This window comes from Oncorhynchus keta, chromosome 24 (assembly GCF_023373465.1).
Source record: "Oncorhynchus keta strain PuntledgeMale-10-30-2019 chromosome 24, Oket_V2, whole genome shotgun sequence".
Classification (NCBI taxonomy): domain Eukaryota; kingdom Metazoa; phylum Chordata; class Actinopteri; order Salmoniformes; family Salmonidae; genus Oncorhynchus; species Oncorhynchus keta.
In genome coordinates, this window is record NC_068444.1 from 15,353,411 (window position 1) to 15,371,762 (window position 18,352).

Here is an 18,352-nt window from a genome sequence, read left to right on the forward strand (position 1 = left end):
AAGGCCATACTTTCAGATTAGAGTCTAGGTGTAATTTAGATGTTGGCCTCCAGGTGGCAGCAGTGTGTGCAAAGTTTCATACTGATCCAGTGAAGAATTACATTACTGCACAATATTTTGTATCAAGTCTGCCAGGAGTTTGCCCAAATGTGCCAAATTGGTTAATTAATACAATTTCAAGTACATAACTATAGAGAACATACAAAAATGCTATGGTAATAAAACATTTAATTTTACACACACCCAGGAATGTCATACATGATGGATCATTAGCGTATACACTAACTTTCACACATCTAAATGGCAGGGCGAGGTGGGTGTGGAGCCAAAGACAACAGTGGGGTCAAACTGTAGACCCCAGTTCCTACATTTGAACATAAACATTTATTTTATCAAACAAAACTATGCTACATTTTATCTCTGGGACCCTCAGGATGAAAAATCAGAGCAAGATTGCTGAATGTAAGTACATTATTTACCTTCAGAGGTTAATGTATCAAACCAGTTGCCGTGATACATTTTTTGTTGTTGTTGTGCACTCTCCTCAAACAATAGCATGGTATTATTTCACTGTAATAGCTACTGTTATTGGACAGTGCAGTTAGATTAACAATAATTTAAGCTTTCTGCCCTTATAAGGCATGTCTATGTCCCGGAAGTTGGCTGTTGTATACAACGTCGTTCTAGCCACATTAGCGCATATTAGCAACAATCGTCCCGGTTTAGGGACACCCATCCCGTAGAGGTTAATAAAATGAAGCACATTAATCCGCTTTACAGCGGGTGTAGCACCGAACTGGCATACACACGCAGAACGTGAGGAAGGGGAAGATCATTTTAACCATAAACAGGCATAAATAATAACATGCATAATCAAATTTGTGTTCATTGCTGCGCTTATAATGTGAAGAAATAGCCTAATAGTTTATCAACATTTTAAGCTAAACGTTCTGATCTGTTGCGTCATGATCGTCGAAAGTTTTTTTGATGATGGTGGTTCTTTAATTTGGGATATATCGCATCCCACAACTGTTCTGGACAATGTTTGGAATATTTATTTCTTGTACAGAATATAATTGGTTAACTTTTGTACTACTAAATTGAAGTAGGCTAGTGCTTTTACTGTTCGTTAGGCCTACTTATCTTGTTGGCTGACGAAAAGTAAATGTGGACAGTTCTTCCAATAGCTTCAATATGTGCCTCGGAATTGGATAAGGACACTCGCAGTTGCGTCCCCGATGTGTCGGTCTTCACTTGTAGCCAGTGCGAAAGATCACGTGACAAAGAGCCATGTGAGTGAGAGGTGCTTCTGCATACATTGGGGAGAAGGGAATTATAATTAATATACTCAGCCCAAGGGTACAATGGCCACTGTCCACAAAAGGCATAGATTTTTTTAGGGGAATTACGGCCACACAAAATGGATGCAGCCAGGAAATTCTAGGCATTATCAAGGTCTTGTTAAACTGTGAATGAGAGACTGATGAAGTGTGTACAGTCTGCACAAAAAAAAAGTCTGCCTTTCATGCGACTTTTTTCAAATCATCATTTGAGTCGCTTGGAGAAAATCGTTTGGAGAAAATATCCTTTCTATTTTATTCAGCTAAGTTCAATTGTATTCTTCATACTATACAATTAAGCCATGGAATTCTAAACAAATCTTGTCTGCTAAATTAACTAGTGTAGCCCCTGAGCCATATGGTGAAAGCCAGATCAGGGCCTAACATAAGGACAACGCAGAGGATGCTGTTCTGTTCTTCTGAAATAGGCATTTTCTTCATATCATGTTTCTTTAGACCTGTCTAAAATAAATAATGGATTTATTAGACGTTTTAAAATGTAGATGTCCCAAAGGTCTGCATCAGTGGCTTGTAGGCTATACGTGGAAGCCAGGAGATGTTAAATGTGTTTATGTTAATTAAAGGTCAATTACCATGAGACCGGAAGATATTTGCTTGACAATCACCGGCTGACTAAATTTCATGATCGCCGTAGCCCTAGTGGTGATAAGCAGATATGTCTAGCTTCACCTCAAGTGTCATTACAGAAATTAACAAGACATTTAAGATAATATCATGATGAGAAGATACTGTACCATTTCAAAGATATTTCAGTACATGTAACTAAAGCAGTATATTCACTGTTGCCTTTCATCAAGGTCATTCAGAATGCAGCCTTCCTGGAAGAGGTGATAATAATAATACATTTGTTTTACACTGAACAAAAATATAAAGGCAACATGCAAAAAATGTAAATATTGTACTGAGTTGAAGTTCATATGAAGAAATCAGTCAATTGAAACAAATTAATTAGCCCCCAATCTATGGGTTTCACATGACTGGGAATACAGATATGCATATGTTTGTCACAGATAACTTTAAAAATGGATCAGAAAACCAGTCAGTATCTGGTCAGACCACCATTTGCCTCATGCAGCGCGACATCTCATTCGCAAAGAGTTGATCAGGCTGTTGACTGTGGCCGGCGGAATGTTGTTCCACTCTTCAATGGCTGTGCGAAGTTGCAGGATATTGGCGGGAACTGGAACACTCTGTCGTACACGTCGATCCAGAACATCCCAAACATGCTCAATGGATGACATGTCTGAGTATGCAGGCCATGGAAGAATTGGGACATTTTCAGCTTCCAGGAATTGTGTACAGATCGACGCCATACACGTTGTCTGCGGTTGTGAGGCCGGTTGGATGCCAAATTCTCTAAAACGACGTTGGAAGCGGCTTATGGTAGAGAAATGAACATTCAGTTCTCTGGCAACAGCTCTAGTGGACATTACTGCAGTCAGCATGCCAATTGCAAACTCCCTCAAAACATTGGTGGCATTTTGTTGTGACAAAATTGCACATTTTAGAGTGGCCTTTTATTGTCTCCAGCACAAGGTGCACATGTGTAATGATCATGCTGTTTAATCAGCTTCTTGATATGCCACATCCGTCAGGTGGATGGATTATCTCATTCAACTCATTCATGGTTTGATGATGAGAAGTTTAATCAGGTCTGCTTGTCCAGGTTAACAATACAAATGTGTACTTTCCATTAAAAGTAACATCTTAAAGTCGCTTTAAAAAATATATAAATCATTTAGATAAACAAATGTATGGATTGGGCAGTTTGCACAGCTTTAGAGTTATCAGTCATTATGAAGGTAAAAGCTCAGCCACTTCATGGATATCAGACAGTTTATTATAAATTATGGTCAGTGTAAGAGGAAGTTTAATTCATGGTACATAGATAGATTCATTATATTCAGGAATAATGTTTCCATGGCAACACACCAGAGTACAACTTTTATTGCCTGTACATTCTGATAAAGATTGTGTTATTGGTATTTTTTTAATTTTACCTTTATTTTACTAGGCAAGTCAGTTAAGAACAAATTCTTATTTTCAATGACAGCCTAGGAACAGTGGGTTAACTGCCTGTTCGGGGCAGAACGACCTTGTCAGCTCGGGGATTCGAACTTGCAACCTTCCGGTTACTAGTCCAACGCTCTAACCACTAGGCTACCCTGCCGCCCCGTATTGCTAACATAACAGTAAATATTTGTGTAATAGACCCTCTCTTTAAAAGAATCCCATCGGTAACAGGGCCTCACTAGATTCCATTCCATTTAATTTGTTTGTGCGTAAAAAACATTATGCAAAACAAATCTATTCATTGACCTTATATACCGGAAGAAACAGGCATGGTGATCGTCAACAGCAGTTTAATCTAAATTAACATTTTTTTTAAAGTTAAGAGTTTTACATAGGTATGCAATGAGATAAACATGGTCAAAAACCATAGGGTCAAACCATGCCGATTTCCTAATGAAACTATATATTTAGCATTTGTCCATCACTAAGAAGACTTCTTCTCCATGCTGGAAAGAAGAAAAAAATTCCATCAGAATTACTGGAGACACACATTCTGTAGAACAGCATTAAGTCTAAATGACATATGACATTATAACTAGTGACATTGAGCTATGTGTAAACAGTATGAGAGATTGAAGTTAAGATGTTATCATGGATATGGATAAAACAAATTATGTTATGAAGTACGGTGCTTCCATGTTATACATTTTCAGTTGATTTGAAGGCAACTTTCAACATATTCTCGTATGGAAAAATCCTAAAAGATATTATACCCTAAGAAAGAACCCCAAATAAACAGGAGAAACCACCTGAGCAGTGAATAAATCACATATGTTTGGAGGTTGTTGTTGCTTTGTAACCAAAGTGGAATGCGGGTACAAACCAAAAAAGGTTTTGCATTGAAATAAGAAAATCAGTATAGTAAATTGTGAGCTTACTTGTATTTGATAAGTCGTGATCCTTGAATGAGCTGGGCGGTCTCATTGGTTAGATGGCAACCAAAGAGGAGCCAATTCCTTGGCTGAACTTTGTATGCAAACCTCATAAACAGGAGGGAATAGCAGGTCAAAGCTGCGGCGGGAAAAGAACACACAAAAACACTCAATAAATAAGGAATTAATAGTCACTTGACACTTACATATCTTCAGGACAACCTTATCAGAAAACACAAAATTTTCTTGCTTCGAGTCAGACAGCAGGAAAGGATTATGAGGTTCAACGAAGAATGTTAAACTATTGAATTCTACTTTACGAAAGCATGAAGGGCCATTCTGACTCAAAAAGCACAAGAAAGAGGATTGATAAATATTGTACCCAACATCTGATTTGGACCATCATTCATAACAACAAGTAAGACATGAGGAATCCAATAAAATGATCAAAAGCAACCCTAAATAATTAATTGGATTCCCTATGTCTTACTCAATGGTAGGAAGAAGTTGGGTCTAAATCAGATGTTGGGTTCTATATTTACTATGTGAATCCCATAAATAAATTAAAAAAATTGGTCAATTTGGGGGCAAACCAATAAGCTTAATTTGTTCAGAGATCAAATGACATTTTAACAAAATAATGTTGCAGGTGTGCTAATCTTAGTTTCTAACGACAGAAATGATTTCAGAACAATCTGTGAATGAAATAGAATGACACTGGAGTTCTTCAACAAGAGTGACTATCAATCCCTGGCAGAAACCTGTCCCTAATGTTAGGCTATGGCTAGACATAAGCCATTGCTTAGCCATGTTTCAGTATCATGTCTCACCAAAGGTCATTCTGCCACTGATAATCTCAGGGCTTTTCTTCATGTCACTGATGGCAGCAATGGGCAGACCCCAGTTGGCCACAGGTCCCCAGAAGTGCTGGAATAGAAGTACACAACTACATTTAAGGAACAAGGAATATAAAGAGCAACGAAGTTACTGTCAGGGTCAAATGTTTTCAAGCTGCCATAGCAATTAAACAGTCTCGATAACTACCTAAGAGACGAGTATATCTGCAATGATCAATGGAGCCAAAATATTCTGATTTTAGTAGACAAATACTAAACTAGCCTGCACAATGAACAGAGAGTACTTACTGTGCTTATTTTGAAAGATCCCATGAGGACACCAAGATGACAGAGATAACACAAAATGAGTTTGGTTAGAGGGATATGCATATACCTTATGAAAAACAATCAACACCTCACATCCTGCCTGGGCTAACTAATAATACTCATAGGTCTCACATCACCGGTAACACATTAGCAAACACAGCAGTAGGCTAGTTTGACATCTAACAGTTAGTTAGCTTCGGTGGTAGCAACAACATTCAAGCCAAACGTCCTTCAAGCAGGACACGCCGTTAGAAACATTTGCACAAACAAACGTTAACTGTAGTAACGTTAGACTACCTGCAGATGTGCACACGAATTTACAAATAGCTAGCTCGCTTTGTTTGATCATTAATTTAGCTAACGTTAGCTGTCTACTGTTAGCAAACTTGCTTGCTAGTCGCTACAGTAAAATTAATCTCGTTAGCTAGCTATCTTCCAGATCTTCCAAATGTGTTTTACCTCATCAAATAGTCTCTGAACTCCTTGCTTTTAAGGTGGTCAACAGCTTTACGTGCCAAAGTACCTGCCATGACTTCGGATTGTGGTGGTTCGCAGAGGAAATTATCTATGGGAATGTATAAACTGGGTTAATGCAGTTAAGCGTAGAGGACACCAGTGGTCACAGAGCTTCACCAAAACATTATCTTTACGACACAGTCGCAATTATTCAGTTAGGACGCCTCTCATTGGTGTTGCTATGCAATCTCACGATATCTGGCCTCATGGTGATGACCCGCCCCTACTTTCTGAGATTGTGCCACTGATCCAGAATCAGCAACTCGGCTCTATTGCTAGGTACTACACATGATGCTCAAGAATAGCTGCTGAACTGGTTACACAACAATTCTCCGAAGGAGGTGCCCCTGTATTCATCACTTATTGGCTCAAACACCAACCACCTTTAAAACACGTTCAACCGGGACACAATAATGCAATAAACTGACCAAAAGGTCACAATGTCATTGGATTTAGGTTCAAAGTTGGTTGAAAAAAGACAAAATCCCCTTACATTTTCAAATCCAATCCAAGTTGAATAAACTTTGTATTTTTATAGATTTTTTATGATTATGATTATGATTTTTCAACCTTTATGTAACTAGGCAAATCAGTTTTAAGGCCAGGCACTACAGGCTGATATGGATTTCTTTACTCTCATCAGACTGAAACTTTACTAGTTGAAAGTATACATAAATACAATATATTATTGTATTACAAGTTGTATTTATTTTTAAATGAAAATATGCAAATGAGGCAACACAACACAAGATATAAAAGGAAAGCCTCTGTAAAAGTCTGACTATAAGACCTAAGAACCTGTGTGTGGAATAAAGGGAATGTACATCCTTTGAAGACTGAGAAAAATGAATTGGCGCACAGGGAACATGTAATTTTGAGAAAATGGCCGATAAAGAGAGGCTAATGCAATTAAAATGTACTTTCCATAAATATGACCATTTATTCACATTAATTAAACTCTTATTCATATATCACTTCTAAACTGACAAATAAACATCAAATATACCTTTTACAAGTACATTAGCACATTTAATACATTTGGTTCAAGCAATAGAGCATATGCTTTGAATACTGGTCTGTTGGGCAAATATGTAGTTTTGGACAAATTCTCATATCACTTTGCTCAATTTGTCACATAAAATGATTTTGTACGGCAGTTGAAATGTGAAGAACATGAATCAGCTATGCCTGCCCCATATGTAAGGCCCTCTAGTGACGATTTACTTTCTTGACTGTGTCATGGGACCTGCGCCTACTCTTCCACATTCAATTGAAGCAGCATCAGCTCTCACAACTCCTCTCTGATTGCTCGTGTCACCAAAGTGCTGTCAATCCACAATTTGTTCATCACATTTGTTATAGCAGTGGCTCCACAAAGACAGTTTTGGGGCATCGCGACCATATTACAGAGTTCTGACATTCATTTGCATTCTGGGTTCCTCCGTGATACATTATTTTGAGGACGTTATCACTTGACATCCTATGATATACAGCTACCATTTTCTATGCACCCTCTCAATTAAAAAATGTATGGCCTCTAAGGTTTTTGTGACAGAGTGGATCTTTACCATTTTCTATGGGTCGCTGGTACCAGCACCAATGCACAAACCTATCCCGTAGTTGTAAGTGAATCCTCTCTTGTGCCATCGAAGGATACATTAATGTCTTTGATGACATCCTCATCCTCCTTCAGCATCTCTGCTCTGTCTGGGTCTATATCTGTATCCTCCCTCAGCATCTCTGCTATGTCTGGGTCTATATCTGTATCCTCCTTCAGCATCTCTGCTATGTCTGGGTCTATATCTGTGTATGCTCTTCTAATTATCTTTGCAGTACTCTCCATTGACTGTAGCTCTCTGCATCTCTGAAACTAAAGTGGGGGGAAAAGTACTTATGTCTGTCGACATTACAGACATAACTGCAGGACAAAATATTAGCATATCAGCATGTATTTACTTTACGTAAAGCAAATTTTTCACTAACCATATTAGGCTACAGCCCTATGACACTGTAGGCCTATGTGACAATCTTATTGTATAGTTATGTTTTCCTATCACTCTGTTTTATTAACTTTGAATACATTTGCTGGAGCAAGGAAATACATATTATTTATACACAGCAAGTCACCTGGCATTAATGGGCTACTCTCCCTTTTAATTTACTTGTCATTCTCCTATCATGTCTCTGATATGAGCTGAGATAAGGAAGGAATCGCTATGACTTTGCTTATTTTCTTTACAGCTGCATAACCAAGTCCAAATTCGTGGGCTAGAAGAACCATCCTCACATTTATGTCAAATGCCACATCTCCCCTGGAGCACACCTGCAGCCGGGAGGAAGTGTAAACACTCCTCCTTAATGCATCACGATCACCTTCACAGTCTGCACATTCTATCATGACCGAATTACAGAATCAATGGTTGGTGAAGTCTATGGTGATTTTCAGTCCAGTCTTTAGACACTTAGGGCAAATCAAATCATGTACAAGTTGGTTTATTTAATTAAGACGTGGAATAAAAGCCACTGTTGGCTGGCTGCTGTCTGGTTGGTCGCTGCTAGTTGGCATCTTCATCTCAACTAATTTGCGTCTCAACGAGCTGCCCCACATAAAATACATAAATACTTTATTGGTACCTCCTTTTCCTCATCGACCTGTACTGTCACTGCCTCGATCGGCGGATCAGGCACATTGTTTCTTTCATTCACTGCTTTTCTCGCATTGGCTAACTAATTTTGTCTCTCTTTACGTTGATTCTTCGCGGGAGATATTTTAAAACAAGGAAGAGCTGCGCGGCACGTGAGGCATTTTAACCAATCAAGTTGCCGGAAAGGGCCTTTAAATGCCAGTAACCAATCGGATTTCAGGAAATCACACATTTTTTAGCACTACGTCAACAAAGGATATAGCCATGTATGGACTAGCTAACGACATGCTCCGGAAAACATGCTTTTGGATGATATATGATTCAACATGGTGAGATTTAAAAATAGCGGTTGAAGTTCTACATGAAACATGCTATCAAGAACGACATTAATGCTAGGTGTAGTTGACGGAGTTGGGATAAAATGATACCAATAAAGTATTTATGTATTTTATGCTAAATATCCCCAAATCAGAAAATTGACAGATTGAAGCTAAAATCACAATTTTTGCCTGTGGTGACTGACCCTTAGGAAAAAAAAAATCTTAGTTACAATGACGTAATCACACTCTTATGTTTTGGTTGAAACGACGTGGAAACAATGTTGATTCAACCTATTTTTACCCAGTGAAAGAATGCTGCTTTTCCCTGATTAGAGATTTTAAATCTGAGCCACAGGCTGGGACATTAAATTGTCAGGGCAGGTCCTGAGAGATTTGGGCTTGTGAAGAGTATAATTACAATGACTCTACCACAGACTCGACCTCAGCTTAGAAAGTAATCTGTCCTCCACTGTCCCAAAAATGAGTCATTCAATCAGTGGTAGCCAGGAGAAGTAGCACGGCACTACCAATTTCCCCCCATTGTTCTTTTATTTTACTGTGAAACAGGTTCAACCAGGTTTCTAGCGAAGGTAAACCAAAATTGCATTCAATTAGGCCTAGCTTGGAAAAAAAAAATCAGCATACTATTATTATATTAAATAATATAATATACATTTAGCAGACACTTTTATCCAAAGCAACTTACAGTAGTGTATGCATATATTTTTTTTGTATGGGTAGCCTTGCATTGCGAAGACCCTGCCACACAGGACCAGAAATTGTCCACAAACTGATAAGGGTCACTGTGTGTATGCCTGTGACTATCATCACAAAATATCAACACAACAGAGTTTCTTTCCCACTTGATTGATTTGTAAAGTTTTGGCATGCACTGCCAATACAAGGAACATAGTTAAGTAACCTATACGGGGCGGCAGGGTGGCCTAGTGTTTAGAGCGTTGGACTAGTAACTGTAAGGTTGCAAGTTCAAATCCCCAAGCTGACAAGGTACAAATCTGTCATTCTGCCCCTGAACAGGCAGTTAACCCACTGTTCCTAGGCCATCATTGAAAATAAGAATTTGTTCTTAACTGACTTGCCTAGTAAAATAAAAAATACATTATGTACAGTCCTACTAGCATGAGTTTCACAATGTTACTTTTTAGCTACTTACTTTACTGGGGTTTTGAGACAATAGTGTGTCCTCACTTGAGGGCTTAGAGACTGAACAACACAGAACAGGAGACTCTGAATAAATATCTTCTCAGAAGAACCTTCAGTATGCAGATCTATATAAAAGCCACAGCAGCACAAGGCAAGTCATTGATCAAGGTTATCTATTGTGTGATTCGATGGTTCTAATTTGCGTTTTAGTAGTTATTCAATTAAGCTTTTTGAAAGCAGAAACTGTTAAGGCTCACTGTAATGCTTTTTACATGTTGTACTGTCAAATTTATGAAAATATTCTAGAAATTCTGAAAATATTCTAAAGGTAAGTGTGTGGTATACAGCTCACTGACACTGGCGTTGCCTATCAACTTCGCTGGATGAGGTTGTCAAATGGAGTGATTTCAAATGGAGAAAAAAAAGCCTGCAAATCTGGATATGGAGTATGTGATAGAGCAGTAATGAGTCAACCCAATACTCCGGCAAAGTGGAACTCAAGGATTCTGGACTGTTGCATTGATAGGAGAGTCTGTTTGTGTGGTACCTTCTGTTCAATGTGCCTAGCCTGTGTTGTGAATGCTTCTGTCTCCCCCTGCTGCCAACAACTATGATGATGATGCGCACATCAATGAGAGAGAGATACAACATCCCGGGCAGCTTAATTATGACTGGGCAGTGTAATGTTCTGTGGGCCCTGTGCTCTATGTCAGATGGCAAGAGAGATGAAACACCAGCTGTGTTGAGATTAAAGGCAATCAATCCATTTGAGTTTTGGGGGTGTGCATACCTAATAAAAGAAGAAGAAAAACATTGATGGATTTATATTACATACAGTATCTGATGAATTCCAATTGAATAAGTCATGCATGGAATTTAGAATTGTAAGTCGCTCTGGATAAGAGCGTCTGCTAAATGACTTAAATGTAAATGTATTTATCCTATGGAACCTGTTTTGTCATATTATCCTGTATTCTTAATATTATGGAGCAACTAAAGCTCCATTGTGTGCTTAAGTTGAATGATAAACCATTCCTGAATCTTGTGTACTTTCAACCTGTAATTCTATAATATGTCATTGTGTTGGTACACTGAAAACACTGTTGGGATTTCTGGTGTTTGTTTCACACAGCTTCTTTACGACTAGATTTGCACCTAAATCATAAACATAAAGGCATCCAAGGTGGCATTCTACTGTACAGTTGAAGTTGGAAGTTTACATACACCTTAGGCAAATACATTTAAACTCAGTTTTTCACAATTCCTGATATTTAATCAGAGTAAAAATTCCCTGTCTTAGGTCAGTTAGGATCACCACTTTATTTTAATAATGTGAAATGTCAGAATAATAGTGAGAATGATTTATTTCAGCTTTTATTTCTTTCATCACATTCCCAGTGGGTCAGAAGTTTACATTCACTCAATTCGTATTTGGTAGCATTGCCTCTCAATTCATTAACTTGGGTCAAACGTTTCGGGTGCCTTCCACAAGCTTCCCACAATAAGTTGGGTGAATTTGGTCCCATTCCTCCTGACAGAGCTGGTGTAACTGAGTCAGGTTTGTAAGGCCTCCTTGCTTGCACGCGCTTTTTCAGTTCTGCCCACAAATGTTCTATAGGATTGAGGTCAGGGCTTTGTGATGGACACTCCAATACCTTGACTATGTTGTCCTTAAGCCATTTTGCCACAACTTTGGAAGTATGCTTGGGGTCATTGTCTATTTGGAAGACCCATTTGCAACCAAGTTTTAACTTCCTGACTGATGTCTTGAGATGTTGCTTCAATATATCCATATAATTTTCGTTCTCATGATGCCATCTATTTTGTGAAGTGCACCAGTCCCTTCTGCAGCAAATCACCACCACAACATGATGCTGCCACCCCAGTGCTTCATGGTTGGGATGGTGTTCTTCTGCTTGCAAGCATCCCCCTTTTTCCTCCAAACATAACGATGGTCATTATGGCCAAACAGTTCTATTTTTCTCTAGGAGACAGAATGTGTCTCAATCCCGAGCGGTATGACGGCTGCGTGATCCCTTAGTGTTTATACTTGCGTACCATTGTTTGTACAGATAAACGTGGTACCTTCAAGCGTTTGGAAATTGCTCCCAAGGATGAACCAGACTTGTGGAGGTCTACAATGTTTTTTTCTGAGGTCTTGGCTGATTTCTTTTGCTTTTCTCATGATGTCAAGCAGAGGCACTGAGTTTGAAGGTAGGCATTGAATACATCCACAGGCACACCTCCAATTGACTCAAACTATGTCAATTAGCCTATCAGAAGCTTCTAAAGCCATGACAGCATTATCTGGAATTTTCCATGCTGTTTAAAGGCACAGTCAACTTAGTGTATGTAGACTTCTGACCCACTGGAATTGTGATACAGTGAATTATAAGTTAAATAATCTGTCTAAACAATTGTTGGAAAAATTACTTGTGTCATGCACAAAGTAATGTCCTAACCGACTTGACAAATCTATAGTTTGTTAACAAGAAATGTGTGGAGTGGTTGAAAAAAAAGTTTTAATGACTCCAACCTAAGTGTATGTAAACTACTTCAACTGTATGTGTTTTATGCTGTGTTCAACATATGAACACTAAATCAATCCACTCATATTGGTTCCATAACGTTTTAAGATTAATCTTTGTTGATATATAATGCGAATAAATGCATACCAATGTATCTGCTACTAAAACAAATACGTCCCTCTAAAAAGTAATTTACCTAGTGCACTCCAGATCACATAGTGCACTCCAGATCACATAGTGCACTCCAGATCACATAGTGCACTCCAGATCACATAGTGCACTCCAGATCACATAGTGCACTCCAGATCACATAGTGCACTCCAGATCACATAGTGCACTCCAGATCACATAGTGCACTCCAGATCACATAGTGCACTCCAGATCACATAGTGCACTCCAGATCACATAGTGCACTCCAGATCACATAGTGCACTCCAGATCACATAGTGCACTCCAGATCACATAGTGCACTCCAGATCACATAGTGCACTCCAGATCAGGTAAAAACACTTACATCTGTCATGTATTAAAACATAAAACAAATTGACATAAACATACATTAATACACAAACATAATGGATAATGTAGAAACAATAAATACATTTGTTTGATACAATAACTTAAGTCACATTTACACAAGAAATATAACTTGCATTGACAATTGAAAATGGGTCTGTTTCAGTACCCCTCCCCAAAACAAAAGTAGAATATTATGTTATAAATTGCCAAAACTATCAAAAGCATCCAACATAATGTGCACTAGATTTTATAAAGAAAATAATATTGAACTGTAAGCTACAGAAAATAAAATAAATATTGTACACTACAGTATGTCTAACCTTATGAACCAACCGGAAATGTATAGATTGATGCAGACCAGTAGAGGCTGCTGAGGGGAGGGCTGCTCATAGTAATGGCTGGAATGGAGTCAATGGAATGGTATCAAATATGGTTTCCATGTGGTTGATACCCTTCCATTGACATAATTCCAGACATTATTATGAGCCGTCCTCCTTCAGCAGCCTCTACTGATGCAGACATACAGTGCATTCGGAAGTTCAGACCCCTTGACTTTTTTCACATTTTGTTTAGTTACAGCCTTATTCTAAAATGGATTACATTGTTTTCCCTCTTCATCAATCTAGACACAATACCCTATAATGACAAAGCAAAAACAGGTTAAGAAATGTTTGCTAATTTATTAAAATGAAGAAAAAAAAAGACAAAAAAAATCACATTTACATAAGTATTCAGACCCTTTAGCCAGTACTTTGTTGAAGCACCTTTGGCAGCAACGCTACAAGCTTGGCACGTCTGTATTTGGGAAGTTTTCCCATTCTTCTCGGCAGATTCTCTTAAGCTCGGTCAGGTTGGATGGGGAATGTCGCTGCACAGCTATTTTCAGGTCTCTCCAGAGATGTTAGATTGGGTTCAAGTCCGGGATCTGACTGGGCCACTCAATGATATTTAGAGACTTGTCCCGAAGCCATTCCTGTATTGTCTTGGCTGTTTGCTTGAGGTCGTTGTCCTGTTGGATGGTGAACCTTTGTGCTCTGGAGCAGGTTTTCTTCAAGAATGTCTCTATACTTTGCTCTGTTCATCTTCGCCTCGATCCTGACTAGTCTCCCAGTCCCTGAAAAACATACCCACAGCATGATGCTGCCACCACCATGCTTCACCATTGGGATGGCGCCACCACCATGCTTCACCATAGGGATGGTGCCAGGTTTCCTCCACACGTGACGCATGGCATTCAGGCCAAAAAGTTCAATCTTGGTTTCTTCAGACCAGAGAATCTTGTTTCTCATGGTTTGAGAGTCCTTTAAGTGCCTTTTTGCAAACACCAAGCACGCTGTCATGTGCCTTTTACTGAATAGTGGCTTCTGTCTGGCCACTCTACCATACATGCCTGTTTAGTGGAGTGCTGCAGAGATGGTTGTCCTTCTGGAAGGTTCTCCCATCTCCACAGAGGAACTCTAAAGCTCTATCAGGGTGACCATCGGGTTCTTGGTCACTTCCCTGACCAAGGCCCTTCTCCCCCGATTGCTCAGTTTGGCTGGGTGGCCAGCTCTAGGAAAAGTCTTGGTGGTTCCAAACTTCTTCCATTTAAGAATGATGGAAGCCACTGCACTCTTGGGGACCTTCAATGCTACAGATATTTTTTGGTACCCTTCCATAGATCTGTGCCTTGACACAATCCTGTCTCGAAGCTCTACGAACATCTCCCTCATGACTTGGTTTTTGCTCTGACATGCACTGTCAACTGTGGGACCTTATGTAGAAAGGTGTGTGCCTTTCCAAATCATGTCATATCAATTGCATTTACCACAGGTGGACTCCAATCAAGTTGAAGAAACATCAAGGATGATCAATGGGAACAGGATGCACCTGAGCTCAATTTTGAGTCTCATAGCAAAGGGTCTGAATACTTATGTAACTAAGGTATTTCCATTTTTTTTATTGTACATTTGCAAAAATATATATGTTTTTGCTATTCATTATTGGGCATTGTGTGTAGATTGATGAGGATGTTTTATTTATTTAATCATTTTTAGATAAGGCTGTAACGTAACAAAATCTGGAAAAAGTCAAGGGTCTGAATACTTTCTGAATGCACTGTATACTCCTTGTACTCATTCAGCTATTTCAGTTTATTTTAATGTCTATACTAACTGTGGATTTCTGGAATGCTACAAAATGTACCAACATATCCCAAGCAGCTGTAATTGAACTTTTAGACTATGAACAATGTGTCAGCAAAGTAACATTCCAACATGCTTATTTTCAGACACAGGGAAAAATACAGATGCTGTCGATAAAATCTCGTAAAATTTGTATCATGTAGTTATGAACTACAAGCTGTTCTAGACTTTTCTGTTACAGCGATTATGACAAAGTGTCAACTCAATGTTGCATAAGGTGACTTGGTCTCCTAGACAATATCATTCTTAACATACTCTACATAATACACAGGTGTCAATTCACAAACAAACAGTTTCAGATGCCACCTAAATGAAAAGGCAAATATGAACGAATAAAATATATTAATGTTACATTTCTTCAATACAAATGATACATTTAAGAAGATTTGAACAGAATTCTGCTTCGTCTTCGAAGCCACCATTTGTTTGTTTTGAGTGCATCTAAAATCTGTAAAGATTCCTGTCTTAGTGCAACAATGTGATGCATCTTCTCTACTATTTTATTTTCTTGTTACAAGTGGCTCCTCCTTGCTCCCACTACTGTAGACTTCCTGGTTCTTTGGACGGGCACTTAAACCAGTGTCTGATGAAAGTCATTGCACCTTGACCCATTTTCAAGCTGTCCCTGAATCATCTATGAGGGTGCTATAAACAAGTGGATGTGAGTCTCTTCATTCCTCTTCTCTGGGCCAAACTTGAACACTGCACAGGCTCCAGCTTTGGGGCCAGAGGCGATCGATTCAACGCCAAGTATGTTGCAGCCATTGCTCCCTAGGGAGACAGAAAACACTTAAAGTATATAAAGTTATTCCATTCTAAAACGGCATAATTAAAGGGGGCATAGCAAGTACAGTATGTGAAACGTTGAGCAGGTTTCAAATTACTTTTGCTGACGTAGAAAATGCAAAAGTTCTACATGTAATGGTATATCTGTACACAAGGTGGCAGTAGAATGACAACAGCACTTCTACAGAGGAGAAATTCATGTGTGAGAGACCTTTCATCAGACAGAGAGCTTTAGAAGACAACGTTGCTTGTGATGCAAAACAATAACTATCACAATTAGCGAACATCATTTGCTTAGTGACAAAGATCGACTAGCCTGGTCAACCAGTCAAACCGCTGGGCTGAGGTGAAACAATGTTGTCAGTCTGTTTTACGAGGCTAGAGATTGGCAACACGTACAGATGATGTTGCTTCTTACATTATGTCAGGTTTGGGCTTTTCATCAGGTTTTCCTCCTTACCTTAACAAGCTGTACATCCTGTCTGATGAGCTGACACTGAGACAGCTGTTCTTGGTTGACTATCCACTGGTGTCTGAGGACCTGGGGAGCCGTCAGCCGTTGGTGTGGATCCACATGGAGCATCTTAGTGACTATGTCCTATTGGAACCCAATACAGAAATAGTCTAGTTAGGACAGTATGAAATGCAGCGTTGCAGCTAAACCAATGTGGATGGGATTTTATTTCAAACTTCCATGTACAACAATTGGATGTGAACTGGATTTATTAAATCATTAAATAAACAGTGATGTGCTATTAATGAAGGACAAATAACGGCACCTTTGCAGCATCAGAAACTGTATCCCAGTTTCCGCCGGTGAGGGCATATTTTCCGCTACCAATGCGAGCCAGTATTTCCTCCGGGGTGTCATCAGGACCATTGGCAAAAGGGGTGAAGCTGTAAACACAAGGGTGAAGAAGGAAAAGACAATCAAACACTTTTCAATCAAACTTCCCTGCTCTGCAGTAATAAAGGTGCTTTACTGTTGCACAGTAGGGAAAGATATATGTGAGTTTGTTTGAATTTGGAGTCTTAAAATCTAGGTGTTTGTGAGGTGTGATTCTACAATACCTTGGCTGAGCTATTTTTAGAAGTAATATGAATAATGGCGTCAGTGTCCCAATGGGCACAGACGTCCGTTTAACGTCTAGTTTTGATTTTCATTTGGTTGAGTTGTCAACTAACGTGAATTCAATGTGAAATCAACAACAACAAAAAATCACCACGTCAATGGATTTAGGTTAAAAGTTGGTTGAAAAAAGATACGTTTTCAAATCCAATCCGTTTTCCACGTTGATTCAACGTCATCACATTGAATTGTTTGGTTGAAATGACATGGAAACAATGTTGATTCAACCAGTTTTCACCCAGTGAAAGAATGATGCTTTTTTCTAATGCCCTGATTAGAGATTTTAAACCTGAGCCGCAGGCTGGGACATTAAATTGTCAGGGCAGGTCCTGAGAGAGTTGGGCTTGTGAAGAGTATAATTACAATGACTCTACCACAGACTCGACCTCAGCTTAGAAAGTAATCTGTCCTCCACTGTCCCAAAAATGAGTCATTCAATCAGTGGTAGCCAGGAGAAGTAGCACAGTGCAAATGTTGCTTCCCCTGCCAGGTTTAAATAAACCAGTGAAATTAGGTTTACCCTGCCAGGTTTAAATAAACCAGTGAAATTAGGTTTACCCTGCCAGGTTTAAATAAACCAGTGAAATTAGGTTTACCCTGCCAGGTTTAAATAAACCAGTGAAATTAGGTTTACCCTGCCAGGTTTAAATAAACCAGTGAAATTAGGTTTACCCTGCCAGGTTTAAATAAACCAGTGAAATTAGGTTTACCCTGCCAGGTTTAAATAAACCAGTGAAATTAGGTTTACCCTGCCAGGTTTTAATAAACCAGTGAAATTAGGTTTACCCTGCCAGGTTTTAATAAACCAGTGAAATTAGGTTTACCCTGCCAGGTTTTAATAAACCAGTGAAATTAGGTTTACCCTGCCAGGTTTTAATAAACCAGTGAAATTAGGTTTACCCTGCCAGGTTTTAATAAACCAGTGAATTTGGCCTTACCCTGCCAGGTTTAAATAAACCAGTGAATTAGGCTTACCCTGCCAGGTTTAAATAAACCAGTGAATTAGGCTTACCCTGCCAGGTTTAAATAAACCAGTGAATTTAGGTTTACCCTGCCAGGTTTTAATAAACCAGTGAAATTAGGTTTACCCTGC

At 39.0% G+C, this 18,352-nt stretch overlaps 2 protein-coding genes and 1 long non-coding RNA gene across 4 annotated transcripts in view; all 3 read right to left on the reverse strand.

Annotated features, from left to right (window-relative positions):
• Positions 1–3,179: 3,179 nt before the first annotated feature.
• LOC118402751 (mitochondrial pyruvate carrier 1-like) lies at positions 3,180–6,123 on the reverse strand. Of its 2 annotated transcripts, XM_035800960.2 has the most exons (5): positions 5,929–6,123; positions 5,452–5,455; positions 5,137–5,233; positions 4,313–4,445; positions 3,180–3,880 (listed from the first exon to the last, which is right to left on the reverse strand). In XM_035800960.2, exons 1-5 carry the CDS (start codon positions 5,997–5,999, stop codon positions 3,859–3,861), a joined length of 327 nt encoding a protein of 108 aa, XP_035656853.1. In that variant the 5' UTR covers positions 6,000–6,123; the 3' UTR covers positions 3,180–3,858. The 2 variants fall into 2 exon arrangements, with proteins under 2 accessions (XP_035656853.1, XP_052333830.1); XM_052477870.1 differs by having other exon boundaries at positions 5,452–6,122.
• LOC127911390 (uncharacterized) overlaps positions 3,180–18,352 on the reverse strand; it is a 196,022-nt gene continuing 180,849 nt past the window's right edge. Inside the window, exon 2 of the long non-coding RNA XR_008078173.1 lies at positions 3,180–3,456. This is a non-coding gene — a long non-coding RNA (uncharacterized LOC127911390). The remainder of the gene's footprint in view (positions 3,457–18,352) is intronic.
• Positions 15,670–18,352, reverse strand: part of LOC118357689 (ribosomal protein S6 kinase alpha-2) — a 43,286-nt gene continuing 40,603 nt past the window's right edge. Inside the window, exons 19-21 of the mRNA XM_052477869.1 lie at positions 16,910–17,027; positions 16,591–16,728; positions 15,670–16,115 (exon numbers count right to left, since the gene is read on the reverse strand). Of these exons, the coding sequence (XP_052333829.1) occupies positions 15,990–16,115; positions 16,591–16,728; positions 16,910–17,027 (382 nt within the window). The 3' untranslated portion in view covers positions 15,670–15,989. The remainder of the gene's footprint in view (positions 16,116–16,590; positions 16,729–16,909; positions 17,028–18,352) is intronic.